Source organism: Drosophila subobscura, chromosome E (genome assembly GCF_008121235.1).
Source record: "Drosophila subobscura isolate 14011-0131.10 chromosome E, UCBerk_Dsub_1.0, whole genome shotgun sequence".
Lineage (NCBI taxonomy): Eukaryota > Metazoa > Arthropoda > Insecta > Diptera > Drosophilidae > Drosophila > Drosophila subobscura.
In genome coordinates, this window is record NC_048531.1 from 1,727,556 (window position 1) to 1,748,034 (window position 20,479).

General features: G+C 44.1%; 3 protein-coding genes across 6 annotated transcripts; 2 read left to right on the forward strand and 1 right to left on the reverse strand.

The window, feature by feature from the left end:
• Nucleotides 1-2,440: 2,440 nt before the first annotated feature.
• Nucleotides 2,441-4,715, reverse strand: LOC117890474 (tubulin-specific chaperone E). The gene is made up of 5 exons (XM_034795337.1): nucleotides 4,347-4,715; nucleotides 3,816-4,288; nucleotides 3,335-3,758; nucleotides 2,999-3,281; nucleotides 2,441-2,935 (listed from the first exon to the last, which is right to left on the reverse strand). The coding sequence occupies exons 1-5, from the start codon at nucleotides 4,440-4,442 to the stop codon at nucleotides 2,640-2,642; spliced, it is 1,572 nt and encodes a 523-aa protein (XP_034651228.1). The 5' UTR covers nucleotides 4,443-4,715; the 3' UTR covers nucleotides 2,441-2,639.
• Nucleotides 4,716-5,723: 1,008 nt separating this feature from the next.
• Nucleotides 5,724-9,788, forward strand: LOC117890477 (transmembrane protein 164). 2 transcript variants are annotated; one of them, XM_034795342.1, is made up of 5 exons: nucleotides 5,724-5,859; nucleotides 8,048-8,438; nucleotides 8,502-8,694; nucleotides 8,764-8,864; nucleotides 8,919-9,788. In XM_034795342.1, exons 2-5 carry the CDS (start codon nucleotides 8,094-8,096, stop codon nucleotides 9,339-9,341), a joined length of 1,062 nt encoding a protein of 353 aa, XP_034651233.1. In that variant the 5' UTR covers nucleotides 5,724-5,859; nucleotides 8,048-8,093; the 3' UTR covers nucleotides 9,342-9,788. The 2 variants fall into 2 exon arrangements, with proteins under 2 accessions (XP_034651233.1, XP_034651234.1); XM_034795343.1 differs by lacking the exon at nucleotides 5,724-5,859 and adding an exon at nucleotides 6,344-6,621.
• Nucleotides 9,789-11,774: 1,986 nt separating this feature from the next.
• LOC117890472 (sterol regulatory element-binding protein cleavage-activating protein) lies at nucleotides 11,775-19,550 on the forward strand. 3 transcript variants are annotated; one of them, XM_034795333.1, is made up of 7 exons: nucleotides 11,775-12,956; nucleotides 14,418-14,786; nucleotides 14,868-15,051; nucleotides 16,320-18,591; nucleotides 18,663-18,871; nucleotides 18,933-19,287; nucleotides 19,348-19,550. In XM_034795333.1, the coding sequence occupies exons 1-7, from the start codon at nucleotides 12,667-12,669 to the stop codon at nucleotides 19,524-19,526; spliced, it is 3,858 nt and encodes a 1,285-aa protein (XP_034651224.1). In that variant the 5' UTR covers nucleotides 11,775-12,666; the 3' UTR covers nucleotides 19,527-19,550. The 3 variants fall into 3 exon arrangements, with proteins under 3 accessions (XP_034651224.1, XP_034651225.1, XP_034651226.1); XM_034795334.1 differs by lacking the exon at nucleotides 11,775-12,956 and adding an exon at nucleotides 14,292-14,344; XM_034795335.1 differs by lacking the exons at nucleotides 11,775-12,956; nucleotides 14,418-14,786; nucleotides 14,868-15,051 and adding an exon at nucleotides 15,469-15,507.
• Nucleotides 19,551-20,479: the final 929 nt, after the last annotated feature.

Genomic DNA, 20,479 nt, shown 5'->3' on the forward strand with positions numbered 1-20,479 from the left:
ACCTAAAGCGTGTTCTGTCCGGCAGTGCGACCTTCCATTTAATGTACCTTGGCATCAGGATTGAGAGGCCCACAAAAAGAAGACGCATTGTTCATCGCGCTTTTTACTTTGCGTGTGCCGACTTTCATTAACTTCTCCCATTCTACGTTTTCCCCTCCACACTCTATGTTTATTTTTACATAATTTTGTGAGCTTTGCGCCTCACTTTTAGTACATTTTCATTAGGGTACCCCAGTTGTTTGCTGGTCCGTTCCTCTGCAAATTTGTTTACACCCAACTCCGTGAGGGTGAAAGTTTCCCGAGATTATGCGAAAGTTGTACTTTTCAGTGCATACGCTTAAGCGGATTGTTTATGATCCCAGGTGCGTGTCAGCTTGGCAAAGAAAACCGAATGGAAAAGCGTACAAACGATTTACTTCAAAAGGGAGTATCATATCCGGAAGTCCCGAAGTTTGGTTCCATCTACGACTTTTTATTGTGTTAAGGTTGAAGTTGCTTTGTTCTTGGCATTACTACCATCTCTATAATTATGTGAATGTTCAATGGAGTCCAATACGACAGCCGACCGCTTATGTACGAGTATGTATGGGTAGAAACTTATGTATGTATCTACACATGTAGATTGTATAATATTGTATTATTGTTCTTGAGGCACGGCAGAAAGTGTTTTAGAGAGGGAGGCAGGATGGTTTCCCGTTACACTTTGGTGCCCACAGGCAGCCAAAGAATATTCACCTTACTTTGCTGTAAGTTTGCCGCCAGCGCTGTTCCTCGTATTCCCACTGATGTTGTTCTTTCGACTGTCATTTACATTGTGGCGAGTAAAATGAGTTTGGGAAAGGCAAAAAGGGACAAAAAGGAAAACTAACTTCTCGTATTTTATTTTGTTACAGGCTGCTTCCCTTGTTTTCGGCTTATTTTCTTCTTTCTTTTCCCTATACTCTTTTGGGCTCAACAACTTTTGGCAGAAGCCCAAAATCGACGCAGAGAACTGCAGGAATTTTATTCGTTTTCCCTAAGACGTTTCCTTGATCTTGCTCTAATCTTTGTAAAATTAATCAAAATTGTTTGGGTAAATAAAAACCAATTGGGTTGTTCTCATAGCTTTCTTTCTACAATCAAGAAATAATTCCTTTGAATTTACCATATCGAATCGGGAAGATGGATATACTGACACCAAATTAAGGTACGTTTTTTGGGCGAAAGGGCAGCCTAAGAAGGGTATTTATAGTTCCAGTTTAGTTTGTACAGCTTGACCACTCTTTCATCCTGCCCTAATGTGTTCTCTTCTTTTGCCGGGCCAAACAAATTGTAAAGTTAATGAGGGTCAAACAATATTTTTGTTGATTTGGATTTGGGGCAGAGTTGGCTGCCATGGGTGCTCTTGGTGCGCGATATTTTCCCGACTGCAAAACAAAGCGAGGAGGAACGCTATGAGACGCTGGAACGTGTCACAACTGTTATACCCGGTAATTAGTCAGAACATTCATAAATATGTGTGCATGTACCTTGAGTTTTTTTAATTTTACATTTTAAATTTTTTCTGCATATGCCTTCGACATATGTACATACATATGTACATATATAATCAATTACATCACTTCTCTCTTTTAGCTCGCTTGCCTCCTCCTGAGCCACACTCTACACGAAGCAGAGTGTGAGTGAGAAAATGTACATGTAGATGAAGATGACATGAAACATAGATAACATGTGAAATGTAAAATATAAAATTTGAAAAAACCACTATTGTACAGATGTTTCACTAAGTAAAGGGTATAAAAGTTGTGACGCGCATTAAGAGTATCAAACGTCCCTTCTCGTTAGTTTCATGATTTTGCAGATTTTCTCCCTTTTGTGGGGGCGGAAGGGTGCGTGGTAAAATTTTAAAATATACTTGTAACAGTGTGATAAACGCAATCTTACATTGCTATGACCACAAATACAATATACACTTTTACTGTTCGAGTACCGGGTATAATTATAGCGAGGAAAAAATACATACATATGTGCATATGTACATATGTATGTATGTACATGTATACATATGGGTGCATAGCACAGAGGTTTGACCTTTTCGAAGCCAGTAGCCTGGACTTTGGTTGTGTTCAATCTTATTCATTAAGAGGCCCAAACATTTTTCCAAGCACCCTTTCATGGTTAATACGATAGCTCATCTATCTATACTATAGATTCTATAGTATAGAATATAGATTCTATAGCAATGTCATGTCAGTGAAAATACATATTTTCTTTTAAGGTATTTTGCAATCAGAGTTATTTGGATTGTTCAATCTTGATGTTCTGTTCTCTCATTAACGTCGACAATCCAACTAAGAAACTGCAATGTGCATGCATCCAATGTGCATGCACTTTCGAGTATCTGCATGTCTAGAACATTCCCAGAATGTGCTCATAAAAAATTTATTGGGCAACTTGTGGCTTAGGTTTTATAAGCAAAACGGAATATAAATATCGCATATAATCGCAATTCAACTTATCAGTAGCTAAACGATAACATTAGTAATTGAATTTTGCAAGTGCCACGAATCAGAACAATAATTTAGCACATTGCCTAAAACTAAAATACCACTATTGAATACCAAAAATATAATGGTAGCCGATTTGCAATGGGCCAGCCGCTACTGAACCAAAACTGTGTCAAGTTCCTGCACTGAATAAAAATCCAGAGTTTTGGCATTATTGTCCAGGGGAACCACCAGCTCAGGATGCTTGGCATCATGGTAACACAGCTGGGGAACAATGTCGGTCAGCCGAAACCGCTTCATGACCAATCCTTGCAAGGTTTGCACTGTAATCATTCTCGGCACTTTCTTCTCCCAGATCTCTCCGGTCGCCTGATGCACTATGGAGAGCTTAATCAGATTCGATTTCTTAACTTGTTTGCCTGGAACAAAGTCTGCCGGAGAGCCATACTCTAGAAAGTGAGAGAAAAGCAAAATTTATAAAGCTAATCGGCTGAAATTGACTGTGTGCGTACTTTTAACTAGAAACGGGTAAGTGCGATGCTTTCGGCAGAACTCGCGTAAAGCATCTGCTCCCTGTTGCGTCGCCTGCATCCACTCCAAGGAATATTTCTTCCAAATATCGTACTCGGCGCCACGCCTCTCCCCAGCAGTTACTTTAGCTTTGTTGATAAACTGCAATCCGGCAATGCAGCCAACAGCTTTGGATACCATTTCATCAAAGTTTGACTTCAAATGCGGCGTCTTGCACAGGTGGTTCAGCTTCGGCAGCTTATCCAACTCGTTGAATGCAGCGGCCTGTGGAAAACATGATTGAATGAAAGAAATCCAAACCGATGGCTGGCTCTTACCTCATTCCAAATGGGATTATGGAGTAGGTTGAGTTTCTCCAGAGACACAAAAATGTTGAGTTTGTCCTGAGGCTGACAGTCGGGCAACTTAATCTCCTCAATTCCGTTCTCTATGAGATTCAATGAGCGCAATGTGGTGATATTGCTCAACTTGACAACTTGATCGAAATCCATAAGGTTTGTGCGATGCAAGTCTAGTTCCTGCAGCTGAGTGAAAATCCGCTTGCAGTCGACCACAGCCAGTTGACTCAGAGGGTTCTCCTGCAGACTCAACGACACAATGTGCGGCCAGAGCAAGGCCGTCTGCATGACATCCTTCCAGTCAGTGAAGCCGCAACTACTTAAATTTATGTGCTTCAGATGACGGAAGGCAGGCTCCAACTCCGCAATTTGTGATGCCGAGGGCAAGACCAATCGATTAGAGCTGAACAATTAAATCAATCATCAACTGAACTAGTAATGGATTCGAGTGCGTACTCACCTAAGATTCAGATTCTTCAAGGATGGCAGCTGCTGCGTAATGCTTGCCACTGTTTCCCAGTTCCAAATCAGCGTGTGGTTCACATTCAACGTCGTCAACTGCGTAAAATCCTTCAGGTACCCGGCCGAGTTCACTGGCGTCTCATCGACGCTCACTTCCGAAAGTTGCTCGAACTTGCTTTGCTTGCGCGCTATCTTGTCCATCCCCACCACCTCGAATAGCGAGGCCTGAAGACTGGCCTGGGCCTCCCGTATCAACGATTCATCCACATTGCTTGAGTCGTAGTTCAGATACCGCTCGCGGGCAGCATCCTCCAGGCTGGCGCACGGACCCACCTTTCCCGGACGTATGAAACTTCCAGCGGTGGGCATTTGCGTTTGAAAGTATCGCTTGCCATCCACAATTCCATTGTGCTTGCCTCGCATGCCGTCATCCCACTCGATGCCCAGCCAAGTGCCCATATGCCCGATCACCTGTAAAATACACCCGTTGGAATCACTTCGTAAGCCAATGGGTTATTTTTTCCCTTACCTCGCCCACATATCGCACTGTCCCGTAGTTGTTTGCTATTTTGATGCGTGTCCCCAAGGGATAAAACAGCTGCGTTTCATCAATAATTCCGACCATTGTTGGTGTTGGTGTTGGTGTTGTTGTTTACGCGGCGCCCACACTAATATTCACACACACACGCACACAGCACTGCTTTGTGTTTTTCTGTTTACAGTTTTTCCAAATTGGCTATGACTTGAGCCTCTAAAGAGTTTTCCCCGTTTTCACACGTACAGCAGCATTTGTGAGGCGGCGATTATAAAACCTGTGGACTTTTTTCTTCAATGCAATCCAAGTTACTTTATTTATTTTTGTTATAATACAGCTGCAAGCAATCGATAGTTCCATCGATAATAATACTTCCTTCACAATTGTTTCACTATCGATAGCTGCACATTGTGGAGATTCCTGAAACTGATTACTTTGATCATTTTGTTTAATTTAAAGCAAATCAAATGTAGTTCTGGTTACGACCTTTAAGATGGTCGATTGTATTTATTTTATGGTCTATTTATCCACCATAATAAAATGAACTAAATTTTCGTCAAGAGCAAAGTTTTCGACGCAGTTCAGAAAGTTCCCCCTCGTGTTGGATTACACATATGTATGTACATATCTATGTACTTACTCCTGATAAATTTACAATTTGGGTGGTTTACAAATGTTGCAAACCTTAATTGTTTTTGTTTTCTTCGTGCTTGGCTGTCAAAATGTAAAATTGATTCAGAAAATCAGATCAATCAATGCATGGAGTAGAAAATAACACAAAACTGTCTCCCGGTGCGTTTTTTTTTTAAACTATACATATTTGTAGATTTGTTGATTTAATATTTAAAAATTTGAATAGAATTTCATTTATATTATTTGTATCCACATTGTACATAGTATATATGTAGCTGCTCATGTATGAATGGTACAGTGTGGCAATCGAGTTCCACATTATTATTTCACGTGGTGCCAATTACGAGTGACTACGGTTTTTCTTGGACACAATGAAAGATAAATGGAAAATGGTAATCAGGACCATTAAAATTATGTGAAAATGTATTCTTTTCAATTTATTTTAATATGGTTAATCTGTAAACCATGAATCGTTCTGGACAAAGCGCAATCTTATCAAGGCAATTCGAGTAGTAGCACTCTCCGTTAGCCATTTAAGTGCCAAAATGAAATATTTTGTCTTTTTTACACACACCACCACATACATATGTATGTATGTAAATTGTGACTATCTGATGATGCACATTATTAACACTGGCATGTGTAATTAAATGGTTTCTGCAGTCGACTAATCCAATGTACAATGTACCGCAGCCGCTAGTCTTTTGTTCTTTCGCTTTTGTCGCTTTGTCGTCCGCTGTTTCTCTTCGCAATTTACGGTTAATTGCAGTTACGTGTGTTCTGTTGTCGGTAACGGTACCAGACGAGCTAGTCACCGGACTGCAACATTTCGGCTATTTGTAAGCTCAAACTTCGGAGTCAAGCAATCACTTGGGTAAATAATTGCAATAAATGAAATAGATCAGTGGATATACGATTAGACACATACATATGTATGTATGTATGTGTGTCAATAAGTATGTATGCACTTGTAGAATAGTAAAGTTTGCTTTGGCCATACGGGTATGAACGCCGGAAATATTACGTTGCCATGAGTTCTCTGCGTCACTCTCTCAGCCACTAATCCAATTTGGGTCCGACAGTTGCCTTGTCCGATTCTCAGTTATTATGAGTGCGCACCGTAGATTTGCAGGCAAATAGATTCATACATATATGTATATTTATATGTCATATGTTGCACCTCCTAGTACACAAGTGTCGGCGAATGAATTTTTGGCGCCCAATGTGACAGGGAGAGAACTAAGCATAGCCATTCGTCTCTCAGCAAAGCTCAGTACCAAGAGCGAAAGCTCACTCAAGGACAATGAATGGCAGGGGAGGAAACGTGACTACCAGCTTAGGGAGGGAACAGCCACAATCCGCAAACATCGTCCAACAGAAACGCCCGCAGCGCGCTATACTCCGCCATCCGCGTGTACTCTTGTCCCACAATTGCATCGTAAATGTTGAAAATTAAGTGAATGCAGATTGTACGAAAGAGCATAAGATGCGGAGAAAAATGCGATAATGGAATTGTGAACTCTGAATTGTGAATTTCGTGAAAAGTTCGTCAGAGTGGTGATTATTAGTGGGTTCGAGGCGAGCTTTGCACAAGACCACGTGGCGTCCCAAAATCAGCCCACAGCGTGCGAAAGAGGTAATTGGAGGACAAACAAATTCATATATGTATGTATGCTGAAAACGGAACAATCGAATAGGAAACGTGCACATTGTATCGCCCCATTATCTGGGGCTGCGGGTTCGTTCCGCTGTAATCTGCGCACAGCTGAAAAAATAATTGTGCGACCGGCAGGCGGCAAACAAATAACAACTGCAGTGCTTTTTAATTGGGTTGGTTGTTTGTGTGAAAGCTTCTTTATTGTCTTGTCGGTAGGTGGTTGTTTGTTGGTTTGGGTGATACTACGGAACTAGTGTTGTTTCAGTGTCCTGGCTCTCAAAGCTCGCACAAGCTGTGCTCTCCTGCTCTTGACAATGAAAAGCACAACTTCTGTGGAGGGTGATCCCCCGCCACCGCCTCTCTTCTCCACGCTTGACCAGGCCTGGTTTCCTATTCCTTGCACCTTTCAAGTAGATCATGCGACGACGCGACTACCGTGGCGTGATTCAGAGGCAGGTTCAGGTAGCTTGTCCCTCAAAAGTGTGCTTCTAAAAACGTTGCGGTCTAAAAATACATACCTACATATGTATGTACATACATATGTACACACGTACATGGCCCCGTCGCTAAGCATATGCACACATGCACATTATCCCACCCGGTACTTTCTAAAAAAAAATAATATAAAAGGGTGGTCGGGAGAAATGATTGCGGTGGGGTGGCCTTCAGGTCTTGGCACCTGGCCAAACGGACAGCTGCGGCAACTGTCAGCGCTGACATGATTTCATACTCTTTCATTGTGTCTCCCCCGGCGCAGTGCCCAATTTATTTCATTTCGCATTTGCTACCCAAGAGCTTGTCTTCTCCCACACTGCAGCCTTCCTGTTGGTCTGGTCCAAAACATTATTCAACAAGCAGCGCAATCACGGGCCGAGTGCGAGTGGCGCACCTCGCCTCTGCCTTGTCACCGATCCAAAAGGGAGAGTGGCCAGTAGTAATTGCATTTGAAGGGTCTGCTAACCGCTAATAACCGTTCTTTGCGAGTTTCACAACTACCAGAATAGCGTAGCAAACAAACAAACAAACTCTCAGGAAGAAAGAAACCCCCAAAGAATTAGTAAGGGGGTTCTTCTTTGGTTTGTTGGGTGGGCTGGGTTGGTATCCATGGATATTTCACGTTTTTGACGCAAGACACTCCCCACCCCTTGTACTTTAGCCAGGTGGAAGGCAAATCAATGGTGTTCATTCCATTTAAACGTAGTATGTAAACAGTTTTACCATTCAACACTGCATTCGAAGAGTTTCTTACACCCAAAGAGCAGTTCTTAAATCAGCTTTGCCCTTTCGTGTTCATTGTGGTTCATTTTTAATGTAAAATCTTTGGACATGGGTGGGACAGAATCAATAAAAAATGGGTGGATAAGTAATTAAAATTGTTAAGCTCAAAAGTCAATATTATTTACAGAATCGGAAAAAAGAAGCTCAAGTCAGCCAGTTACCCGACAAGTACTATGTCCACAATGGAATGGGACTGGAGTTGGGCCGTTGGAGGCATTACCGCTGAGGTTCCCAGGACGACGGGGCCTGAGTGCATAAACTATATGACGGATCGGAGACGCTGGATAGAGACGGTGCTGCTGTCGGCCCTCTTTGTCTTCATTATGCACAGGTCGTGGAAGCGTCTTGCCCCCATACAACTGCCGCCACTCCATGAGATTCAAACATCGCACAGTCCCACGCGGCTGTTCCTCCTAGTCGCAATGTCCATGGTGTTTGGCATTGAGATGGGCTTTAAGCTTTCTGGACAATCGATGATCTTCGCCTTGAACCCCTGCCACGTGCAGACTTGTCTGCAGGCTAGTCTTGCTATAGCGATTACCCATGAAAACTCCATCTAAATACAATGCACTCATTTCCAGATCTATCTCCTGGCCGCCAAGCCTACAAAGACAACTACGGCAATGTTTCGGATACAAATGAGCAACCTGAACGGCCCTTTCCTTGCCTTTCTCTTCCCCGAGGTGGAGGGCCGCACTTATCCCTTCGAGCAGTCCACGTATTGGATACAGCATGCGCTGCTCTACATTATACCCATTTACATTATCCGTAGCGGTAAGTGACAGAAGTACACACATCCATTTGTTTCCCCAGCTTAACTGTAACTTTTGGGCGTACTTTCAGGAGCGTACTCCGTGGAGGACCTTGGCGACTTCCACTGGACAAGAATTGGAACAGCTTTCATGCTGTTTTATCACTTCATTTTCCTCTCCCCACTATCCATAGTAAGTCGACGAACTGCAGCTGTTATGTTATTACCCTTCTGGTTTATATTCCAGTTTACTGGCATCAATCTGGATCACATGCTGTGTGCTGCCATGTCTGACCCATTTCAGGGCCCCAACTACAGACTCTTTGCTTGTTGCCATCAGGCTTTGCTCTGCCCGCTGCTCAGCAAGGGAACCGTACTCCTGTTTGGCCGCCGCATGAACGCCTCCAGTGAGAATGGAGTGAGGATGAGGAACGTGGGTCGTGAGACTTTGCCAGCGGCAGCGACCGAGGCGGAGGCTGCCATGTATCATCAGCGTACGCAGCAGGAGTACGCCACAGCAGAGGAGGCCACAGATACATTAATGCGGCATCGGTACAATGCTCAGGCAGCGGCGGCATCGTCGGGTGGAATGCATTCGCATGACGCGGACGAAATGGCGGCCATATACGACGCGGCGGAATATAGGATGCCCACAACCCGGATCGACTAGTACACAGCGAAAGACAGGGCCTAGCAATATGGTGTATGGTATATTGTATGCCCACTATGCATGTCAATTCTTAAATTACTTTAGCAACTTTCTGTGTGGTCTGGTCTTCTCCGGTCCGGTCCACGCTTTGTAGTTAGACCCCGCCCGTAAGTCATATACAGAGATATAGAGGATTTTAGCTTATCTGTGAACTGAGAGGTAGAGATGGTGAACAAAAAACGTGTACATACTATACAATTAATGCTACAAATTCATGCTCACGAGGTTACACTTCGAAACAAAACCAAAAACAGTTTTCAAAGATTAAATTTGTTCAGTAGCAACTTATTCTGATGAGAAATCAATTATTACGACATTGCAATAAATAATAATTATACCTATAAAATAAGTATGTTATCTGTAAGTGCGCCTGTCGAAAAGTGAACAATATAAATAATCAAAATATAATAGATGGTAAATTATCCGGAGTGGAAACTTGAATGCTCTTTTAACAATCACAAAATCGGATATTTTCAAAATAGGGGAAAGTACGAATTCATTCCCCTTATCGCAAAATTATATCGATACGTTTTTTGAACGGCGCGATTTCTACCACCTGCCTTTATGGCTGTAACATTTTAAAATTGCATTTAATATATATTTTAAAATTCATTTGTGAAGGGATGGCTTTAGAGTAGTATAGTAGTATTTATTGGATATAATAAGTTGAAAAATATATGTAGAGTGAATTAATTGTGAAATAGGTCTTCTTCGACGCGTGCTGTCTTGATCGCTTCCACTTCAAAAGTCAACTATCGCCTCTGTTGATATCGATGTCTTTCGAGCTATCGTGCGTATAACAGTCCCCACAGAGTTAACAGCTCATGTTGACTAACAGCTCTTCACACATGCGTATAACAGTCCCCACAGAGTTAACAGCTCATGTTGACTAACAGCTCTTCACAGTCGGCCTTTCCTGAAAAATCACAGCGTCCTCGCGAGATTCGCCTTCCTTGTCGTCATCTTCATCTGGTTCATCAGGTGGGAGTTCGCACCAGCGTTTCATCCAGTCAGATGAATACACCGACTTATAGTGCCTCTGCTTTCGTTGGGCATAAGGGATATCTTCTACCAGATATCGGTCGTTTGGCAGCACTTTGTTGACAATAAATGGACCTTTATAGCGAGGCTCCAATTTGCGTGACGTTCCCGTGCTAAACGGCTCATTCTCGACTAATACAAGATCACCAAGGGTATATACGGTTGGCTTGGAATGTCTGGCATCGTAACGTTTCTTCGCATTTCTCAAAATCAATTAGTCGTTGTACTAATTCGGCTCTAGAGCCCGACACTGCCAAGTTCCTCTCTCGTACCAGGAACCGTAACTGGTCCACCTTAAGTTCTGCTATTTTGACCATTTTCGTTAATATGATCGTCTCTCCTTATCAATGATTTTGTCTGCTTTTAACCTGCACGCACAAGCAATCCTGTTAGCATGTGTGCAAGCGAGACAACTGATATGTTTGTATTTCACAACGTTGTGCAATTTCCCAACGACGCTACATATACACACAAGCCCTTTGTATGTATGACTGTATAATACCAGGCTCACACAGATTCCTGGCGCAATTCCTTGAGACTCTTTCTTTCCAGGTCCACTAAAGTTCCTGATCGCTGAACATTGAATCCGTCTGCCACGTAGAAAAGGAACACCTCCGTAATTTGCAATTTTCTTTGTCACATAGACCTTAGGGAACACATCCCATTGCAAACTTCCCACGCAAAAGATTCTTGCTGCTTTTCTTGAGTTTCTCTTAAAATTTTACACTCTGCACATAACAACTCTACTAATCCCACTTCTGAACTGTGAAGGGATGGCTTTAGAGTAGTATAGTAGTATTTATTGGATATAATAAGTTGAAAAATATATGTAGAGTGAATTAATTGTGAAATAGGTCTTCTTCGACGCGTGCTGTCTTGATCACTTCCACTTCAAAAGTCAACTATCGCCTCTGTTGATATCGATGTCTTTCGAGCTATCGTGCGTATAACAGTCCCCACAGAGTTAACAGCTCATGTTGACTAACAGCTCTTCACACATGCGTATAACAGTCCCCACAGAGTTAACAGCTCATGTTGACTAACAGCTCTTCACACATTCAACAGTAATTTTGTTTTTAGCATAATAATTATTATTAATAATAATTAATAATAATTGAGATTTGAATGGCAAACAATCTAGAATTTGATGCCAATCACGAGTTAGTAGTTGATGTACGGAATGTTTCTATGGACGGAAATATATTCTCCAATGTTGAATGGCAAACATCAAAATCGGGGAATATAATTTGTATCGATATATTTACGGTATATTTATATAGTGAGGACGTATATTTAGAAATATTTTTGAGGGTCAGACGGTATGTCTTATTGATAGATCCGGTCACACTGGGCGTGTGTTTACATGGTGCCGCCGCGCAGAAAAAATTCTGCCCCGAATAAAAAAAAACGTGCTAAATATTAGAACTATTCATCCGGGCGCCTACTTGTTCGCACTAAAACAATGTGAAAAATCGTAAACATATTCTTAAAATTGCAGTAGAATGTTTGTCGCGCCGCTGCAAAATACGGAAAAGCCGATGGAAATCATAAGAAAAGCGCTTAATCAAATAAAAAGAAATAAAAAGCTTTGAGTTATGATAATTTGATAACAATAAGCAGCGACGGTGCTGAATTTCAATTTAATTGAAAGTTCTCGGTGACAGCGACGTTGACGTCGCAGATTTTAATAAGAATACAACGACTGTGTGGCTGTGTGCCGCTAGGTGTATAATATATAATTGTGTGTGTGTGTGAGTGAGTGAGCGCTGAAGATGCGCGAAAACGTCAATTAATTGCAGCAACAACAAAGCGTGGGGGCAAAAGGTGCGAATGAAGCGCAAGAAAAAGAAAAATCAATAGAAATAGAATGCAAATCGTTGGGGATTTCAGCAAGTGCTAACGAAAATGTATCGATATAGTGGAAATCAAAGCAATAGAACAACAACCGCAGCAACCAAATCTACGCTATTAATAAATATAAATAATATCTCGTTGGGAGCGACGGCTGCGTAGACGTTGGCGTGTCGCCTACGCAGATGATGCGTTGCATATGCGGAATTGCGTAATTTGCGGCAACTAAATTGTACAAATCTAAGGAAAGCCATAAAATACAACTAAAGTTTGAAACAAAGTTCGTGGCCAGAGTCGACACGCCGTCGCGCCTCTAATTGTAACAGTGTGTCTGTTTTTTTGGCCCAAGTTCATTTCGTATCTGTGTGTGAGTGAGTGTGAGCGCAACAACAACATGGCTGCCGCAACAGATGGCTCTGCCAGAGCAGCAGCGGCTGCTGCGTCGACGTTGCCGCGAACAACGACCACATCGACGCCAAATGGCGGCACTCTAACCGGCAAACCCCCAAGTTCCGCAGCATCAGCAACCGCATCCTCCTCCTCTACCTCCTCATCAAGCTCGTCGTCAGCGTCAGCAGGGCTGCCAGCCGCCGTCTCGCATTTCTACTACAAACATGGTCTCTTCCTGTCCAGCTACCCTACATGCGCCTCCAGTATAGCCTTTATGGCTATTTTACTTTCGTGGTTAGTGGGATAATATTCAAATACACTTAACACACATATGAATGTATGTACGTACATACATATGTATGTATTTGGATTATATAACTGTGTAGGAATAAGAACCAGCAGGGCGAAATTAAAAACGCAACACCCAAACGATGAGCAACTAGTTTTGAACATTGGAAAATAATCAATAGTTTGGAAATAGTATTTAACTTTGGATGTATGTAGGTGTGTGTTGTGTGCTTCCTTAATCCGTCATTACTACGACACTTCATGCCCGCCAACAGTCATCAGGTCACTGAAAAAAGCTCAAATACTCGATTATAGCGAAACTGCACTCACAGTTTAATAATATTATTGATTATAAGTGGAATTTGTTGAACCCCACACACTGGGTGTTCGCCATGCGCCCATATAAATAGCACATATGTATTTACATACGTATGTTTCTGTTGCGATATGTATACATATTTATATATGTATGTACGTACATACATATATGACAACTGATTTGTGGTTGGCAATTCTTACCTATTGATATAATAAACAAATATACATAGGTCTGAGCCAGCTGTCCTTGGAGTTGATTATGCTTTGGATTTAGTAGAATTTCAACCATTTGAAGGATTAATAGTAACCACTAAACCACCAATTATTGTACATATTTATGTAAGCACTAACCACCAGTATTTTGATTTTGATTGTGCTTCTAATTTTGAAATAACAAAGTCTAGACTTGAGGTACGCCGGAAATATTCGATTCGGAAGATTTGAAGATTACTTTAAACTATTAAACAATACAAATTATTCACCACATGGCTTGGGCTTTTTCTTGGGCATGTGGTGGAGAATACCGCAGAGAGATCACATTTCATGGCTCTCAGTAGCACTAGAATGTCTGGAAATTATTAAGGCGAATAACCGATGTCCTTAGAAAGAGGAGCATTTCCGCCGGTTACTTACAGACCAATCCAAACCCTAACCAAATCAGATCGATTGGGGTGTCTGTAAGCAGGATCAGCGCAATCCAATACCTGCGCTTATCAGCATCGAGTTTTGTTTTTGGTAGCTGCCGAGTCTAGTAATAGTACTTATCAGGACGCTTATCAGTGGCAAGCGACGTGGTCGCATTAGTGTGGTGGCCAAATGGTGGCATTGCTGCCAAGCAGCCGATGGCCTGTCAACCTTGAAAACATTAAAATTCGAATCAAGAATCATACATGTATGTATAGGATGTACATACATATGTATGTATAGGATGTACATACATATGTATGTATAGGATGTACATACATATGTATGTATAAGTTGTAGAAGCTCAGCGCCGGCGATTAGGCGAAGAGTGGGAACGCTTGGGACACGCGTTAGATGACGAAACACCGAGATGAAACACGAACACGCGCCAGGTCTTAAAATAGCTAACCAGTCGAACACTTGAGCGAACCACCACTTCATCTCTCCCTCACTCTCTTCTGATAGCTATCCGCTGATCAACATACCGTTGCCGGGAACCATACCCACAAAGATAGTGCTGCCCTACGAGGCCGAGTCTTTATTGGCCTACAATCACAGTGTAGCGTTGACACCTTCCGTAGCCACGGTCGGACCCGATCCGCCGCCCGATGCCCCAGCGCACTTATTCAATGGAAGTGCCACAGACCGCAGCCTGCCCCCACTGCTTCCCTGGGCGCAGAGCAGTCCAGCCCTCTTCTACGTCCAGCAGATCACACTGCGAGCCAGCGTGCTGCCCTGGAGCGATGGGATGCAGCTAATGGATGCGTTTCGTGCGCCGCTTTACGAAGTTTTTAAATTGCTCGAAATTGTGCGCAATCATCAGAGCAGCGAGACGTGAGTACCCCCATACACTCTTCCACTTCCAGACACTGTCAAACTAATTTAATCAAATTTCGTCCACATAATCCTCCACAGCCAGCGCACTCTCGAGCACAACTGCCTCCACGTGGAGAACGTGAAACGCGGGGTCCAAGGGCAGCTGGATCAGATCTTTCCCGAGTATGGCTGTCTGCTCCTCTCCCCGGCCAACCTCTGGACGCAGAACGCTCAGAACTTCACTAGAGACACGAATATTCTGAACACGATATTTCAATATCATGTAAGTGGTCAAGCATCCGCACCCGAGCAGCCTAATGCGTTTTTTCTGTCCATTCGAATTGCATGCTAATAAACCCAAAATCGTCCAAACACTCGTGTCTGAGTGAAAAATGAGTTGACTTAACCCTCGAACGCTTCGCTTGTCTTATCAGTCAACTTTTGGATTACGAACGAATTTGAAGCTGAGTCACATTTTAAATGAATATGGCATCCGCCACCTGTTGGTTTCGGGATCTAGAGAATTGTACAAACTTGTAACAGAGAGGTAGTAGGGCGTCGACTCCTGTCCCTTGGTATTTGCGAACTGCAAACATTATAGTTTCGATAGTCGAGTCTCGCGTCGACTGCATTATGCATAGCTTTTCCGCAGTCTAGAATGGAAGACCTTTGGTAGTCCATAGGTACATATGTACATACATATGTACATAGATGAATGCATTTACTTTACCCTAACGAGGTATCTAAACCGAGTTGTTCAGGCGTAATAGATCCCCGCTCGAGAGTACACAAAGTACCCCCATACATGCATGCCGACAGTTCCAGATGGGCTGTATTATATTGTATATCTTCCCGATTGTATGAGTGTATGATTCACTCTTGACGCGATTTACTTGATGATAGCCTATGCCGTGTGTGTTCAAATGGGTTTTAAAATATTTCATTGACGCTCTTTGAGAATATGCCTTCAACTTTTATCTCCATTAAAGCCTGGAGCTTGTTGCCCAATTAGCGAACTCTCCTCCCGAACTCTACCTATTTCACTTTAAGGTTAAAAAATAAAATTCGCATTGGAAACTTTTCTGTATAAATAACTTTAGCAACTCACTCTCATATAAAGCGATTCAACGGCAATGATAATGAGGAAGTTCAAGGAAATTGGGCAAATAATTCGAATAGAGATAGCAGGAACAAAATGAACCAACTGTACATATGTATGGTACATTCCTATGTATATCAATACATACTTGTATTTATGTACCCTCCCCGGCAGAGGGAGTTTCTGATATTGAAATAATGAGGGATTCATACATGTATAGGCGCTCGCATTTATTCTGCGCTTCAAATGGCTGATAAGAGCTAGCCAATTAACTAGCAAATCAAACCGATTAACTCTACTCAGAAATTACCCCGGGGAATCAGAAGGAAATTTATAGAGGATTTAGCTTCCATTTCCCATACGCACTAACCTCTTGTGGTTAGAACCTGGATGGAGTTGAAGGCCATCAATAATCTCTCAATAACCTCTTTCATCTACTGTTATTGTTTCAGAATCTGCAAAAGTCGAAGGTATCCACAGCGGAAATGCTATTTGGACTGCCCATGCAGGACACTGGCTTCAAGCGCTACCCGCTCCGAGCACGCGCCAGGATAATTCAGTATGCCCTGACGCTGGTTCTGAAGCACAACGATGTGGATTATCTGGAGACGCTGAAGGAGAAGCTGCTGCGCTACTATCCGCCGCTGCCGGTTTCTGCGACCGGGGAGGAGCCGTCGACCATAACGTACATCTTTTACCCGGGAGAGTACAGGATGTGGGAGCTGGTGCCTTACACAGTGGCCTTTGTGCTGGTGTTCGCCTACGTCTACTTCTCCGTTCGTAAGATTGACGTGTTCAGATCGCGATTCCTGCTGGCTCTGTGCAGCGTCTTCACCACCGCCGGCAGCCTGGCCATGTCCCTCGGTCTGTGCTTCTTCTTTGGCCTGACCATTTCGCTGCAGTCGAAGGACATATTCCCCTACCTGGTCATTCTGGTGGGCCTGGAGAACAGCTTGGTCATCACGAGGAGTGTGGTGTCCATGGACGAGACGTTCGATGTCAAGATCCGTATCGCCCAGGCACTGAGCAAGGAGGGGTGGCATATCTCCAAGACGCTACTGACAGAGATTACCATTTTGACTATTGGCCTGGCAACATTTGTGCCCGTCATCCAGGAGTTCTGCATCTTTGCCATTGTCGGATTGCTCTCAGACTTCATGCTGCAGATGCTGCTTTTCTCCACCATCTTGGCCATGAACATCAAGCGGGCCGAGTATACCACAGAGGCCAAACACCTGCCCAAAATGATGCTCAGCTGCACTCAGGGAGCGGGAAGGCAGGATTTCCGTTTCTTCGGTGCCGCTCCGACCCTGCCGCCCTTTGTGCCCGGATCCTTTCAGCGTTCGCAGTCCCATCCGAAGCTTTGCTTTACCGATGCCGCTGTCGGAGAGCGGGTAGGCCTGGTCAATGGGCACGGACACTCCACGCAGGAGCAGCGCATCCCCAAGCGTATCAAGATCGTCAACTTCTGGGCCCGTACGCGCTTCTTCCAGCGCGCCTTCATGGTCTGGATGATTGTGTGGATCTGCTCCATCGTTTACAACTCCGGTTGCCTGGAGCAGCTGTTCACCATGCAGAGCAACGGGACCATGACTGGTACTCTGGAGCTGCAGCGCCGCCTCCAGGCGGGTCGGGGAGCAGTCAGCAGCTTCTTCGAGGGACTGAAAGCAGACGGGCATCGAACCCCAACTAGCCCCCCAAGCAGCAACGGGTTTAGTACACCAATAGACCCCCGTTCTGAGAACGACATTAATGAAACGGCCGAAGAGCTGCTGCGTCTGCGATATCCCAACTTTGACCAGAACTATTTTCTGTCGAATTTCCACTGGTCGACTATTATGAAGCAGTACAACATATCGCTGAGCGGCCACTACGTGACGCTGCTGCCTACTATCAGGCTGAGTCATGCCATAGCGCCGGAGCTTGCCACTTTGCTGCGCAATCCCCAGGAGCAGCTGCAGCAGAATTTCCAGTGGAAGGCCCTGGCTGCTGCCCTGGATCCGCTGGACTTCAACGATGACGACGTTCGCAGAGAGTCCCCGATGGTGATGCCCGGCGGAATGCCGCTCGTTCCCAAGAGTCCCATGGAGATCTTCTTCGCCATCCTGCTGTGCTGCATCAGCATCTTCGTTCTCTGCTACACGATGGTCGTCTTCTATCGATGCATCTGCACCAGAAACTACGCCGAGTGGCGTTCCAGCTGGAACGAGTCCGAGGTCCCCCACAAGCAAACCGAACAAATACTCGAGGGCGTTCCCACTCAGATCGCCGGCCACAAGCATCGCATCGAGTGCCTGGTCTCCGACGGGTCCTACATCATAAGCTGTTGCCTCAAAGGACAGATTCGCGTATGGGACGCACGCAGCGGCGAGCGACTGGCGAGTATCGGGCGATCAGAGATGCAGATCTCCCAGCCGCGACAGGACGGACAAACACTGGTGCGGAAGCTGCCCGTTTCACCAGTGTGGTGTCTGGACTACTTTGATAATCTCATTGTCGTCGGCTGTGCCAACGGCCGTGTGGAACTGTGGGAGTCCCCGGCAGGCGTGCTCAAGTGCGCCTACCAGGAGGATGCCAAGCGCAATCAGGGCATCACGCACATCCATTTGAACGGCGATCGTGTGATTGTAGCGCGCCTTAATGGACGCCTCGATTTCTACCGTCTGGAGACATACTACAAAGGCAAGCAGATCGACTGGGGGTTCACCTCCGCGTACCGACGCAGTAAGTACATACAACAGTATTCGCCGATAACTGAAGATGTATTAAATTGATGTTTCTTTCCGTTCCTCTAGCTCACGTGCGGACTGGTTCGACTGGCAGCCTCGGCCTTATGATGCAGCAGCAGCAGCATCGCTGCCAGCAGGACACAGTGCAAAAAACCACCAAGGAGGAGATGAAGATCACGCTAGAGGGAGTGCGCCTCGCACACCAGCAACCCATTACCTGCATGCAGGTGGTTAACGACATGGTCTTCACCGGAAGCCAGGATCACACATTAAAGGTAGGTTTAATTTTGCTAAAAATGCACCAATGCAAATGCTCATCTGCGCTGCTCTCTTTAGGTATATTGTCTCAACAAATCGGATGCGGAGTACACATTGCATGGACATTGTGGACCCATAACCTGCCTGTTTGTGGACCGCTGGCAGCCTGGCACTGGCGGTTCAGGATCGCAGGATGGCCTCCTCTGTGTTTGGGATCTATTTACGGGAGCCTGCATGTATAACATCCAAGCTCATGACGGTGCGGTCAGTTGTCTGGCCTGTGCGCCCAGCTACGTGATATCGCTGGGCACAGACGAACGGATCTGTGTGTGGGAGCGATTCCAGGGAAACCTGCTGACTACCATCAACATCTCCAATGCCTATTCGAGTCTCTTGATGCTCACCCCGTCGCTGCTTGTGACCAGCAAAATGGGTAAGTGCCGTTATCAGACGTCTCGTGAAAAGCAATTGAGTATATATGTGACTTTGGCAGGATCTCTGATCGTCTGGGATGTACGAACCGGACAGCCGGCCCGCGAGGTCAAGCTGGACTTTGCCAATCTGCAGCTGTGCCCCAAGACCATGATGCTTGCCTGCGACTCTGTGGTCTGTGACTATGGCAACGAAATACGCGTTGTTCGTTTCCCCATTGTGGCCGACAAGTGCCACTGAGAACGCGAAATAAAAGGAATTATAGATAAAGCTAGCACACACATACATAGATGTAGGTTAACTTTCGGATCTGTATTGCCTTTAACTCGGTAATATATCTGTGTGGCAGGGTCCTTCATTTACGAACTAATAATTTAACCAGTGGCGTTGTCTGTAAACACTATAACTATAACTATGACTATATTTTGCTACGTTTTAAGTTTTAATACTTGTACACTGATGAATGTCTGCTAACTCCAGAGATAGGCTAAATACATATGTACATAACTACTCTAAATGAACAATGATATATGTTTGTATATTTACCAATATATATTTTTGCATAACTACATTTACTGTATTTACATAGTGTCTTACAGCGCTTAAGAATAACATTAAATGTCGAAATGTTATACATAATTCAATATTTATTAGAATCACCTACGCTTAATTTTCTATATGGAAATAAAAAACATGGAACGAAAATAATCGAAATCTGTTCAAATACAAGTATCTATTGTCCATACACAGCAGAGATATTATTTTTATACCCGGTACTTGAAGAGTAAATAGGGTATATTGTATTTGTGCACATAGGATGTACATATGTAACGCACAGAAGGAAACGTTTCCGACCCCATAAAGAATATATATTCTTGATCAGCACCAATAGCCGAGTCGATAAAGCCATGTTTGTCTGTCCGTCCGTCTTGTTGAGCGTCTGGATCTCAGAGACTTTAAGAGCTAGAGCCACCAAATTTTGCATCCAGACTTTTGTATGATCACGCTGTTACAAGTTTATTTCAAAAATAAGCCCCGCCCCCGCAAAAGGGCGAAAACCTCCCAAAGCTACAATTTTAAAGCTAACGAGAAGGGACGTGTGAGACGCATCTTACGCTTCACAACTTTGATACCCGGTACTCAGTCAGTGTACCTGTACCATATTGTTTTTTATTCGAATTTTGACATTTGAC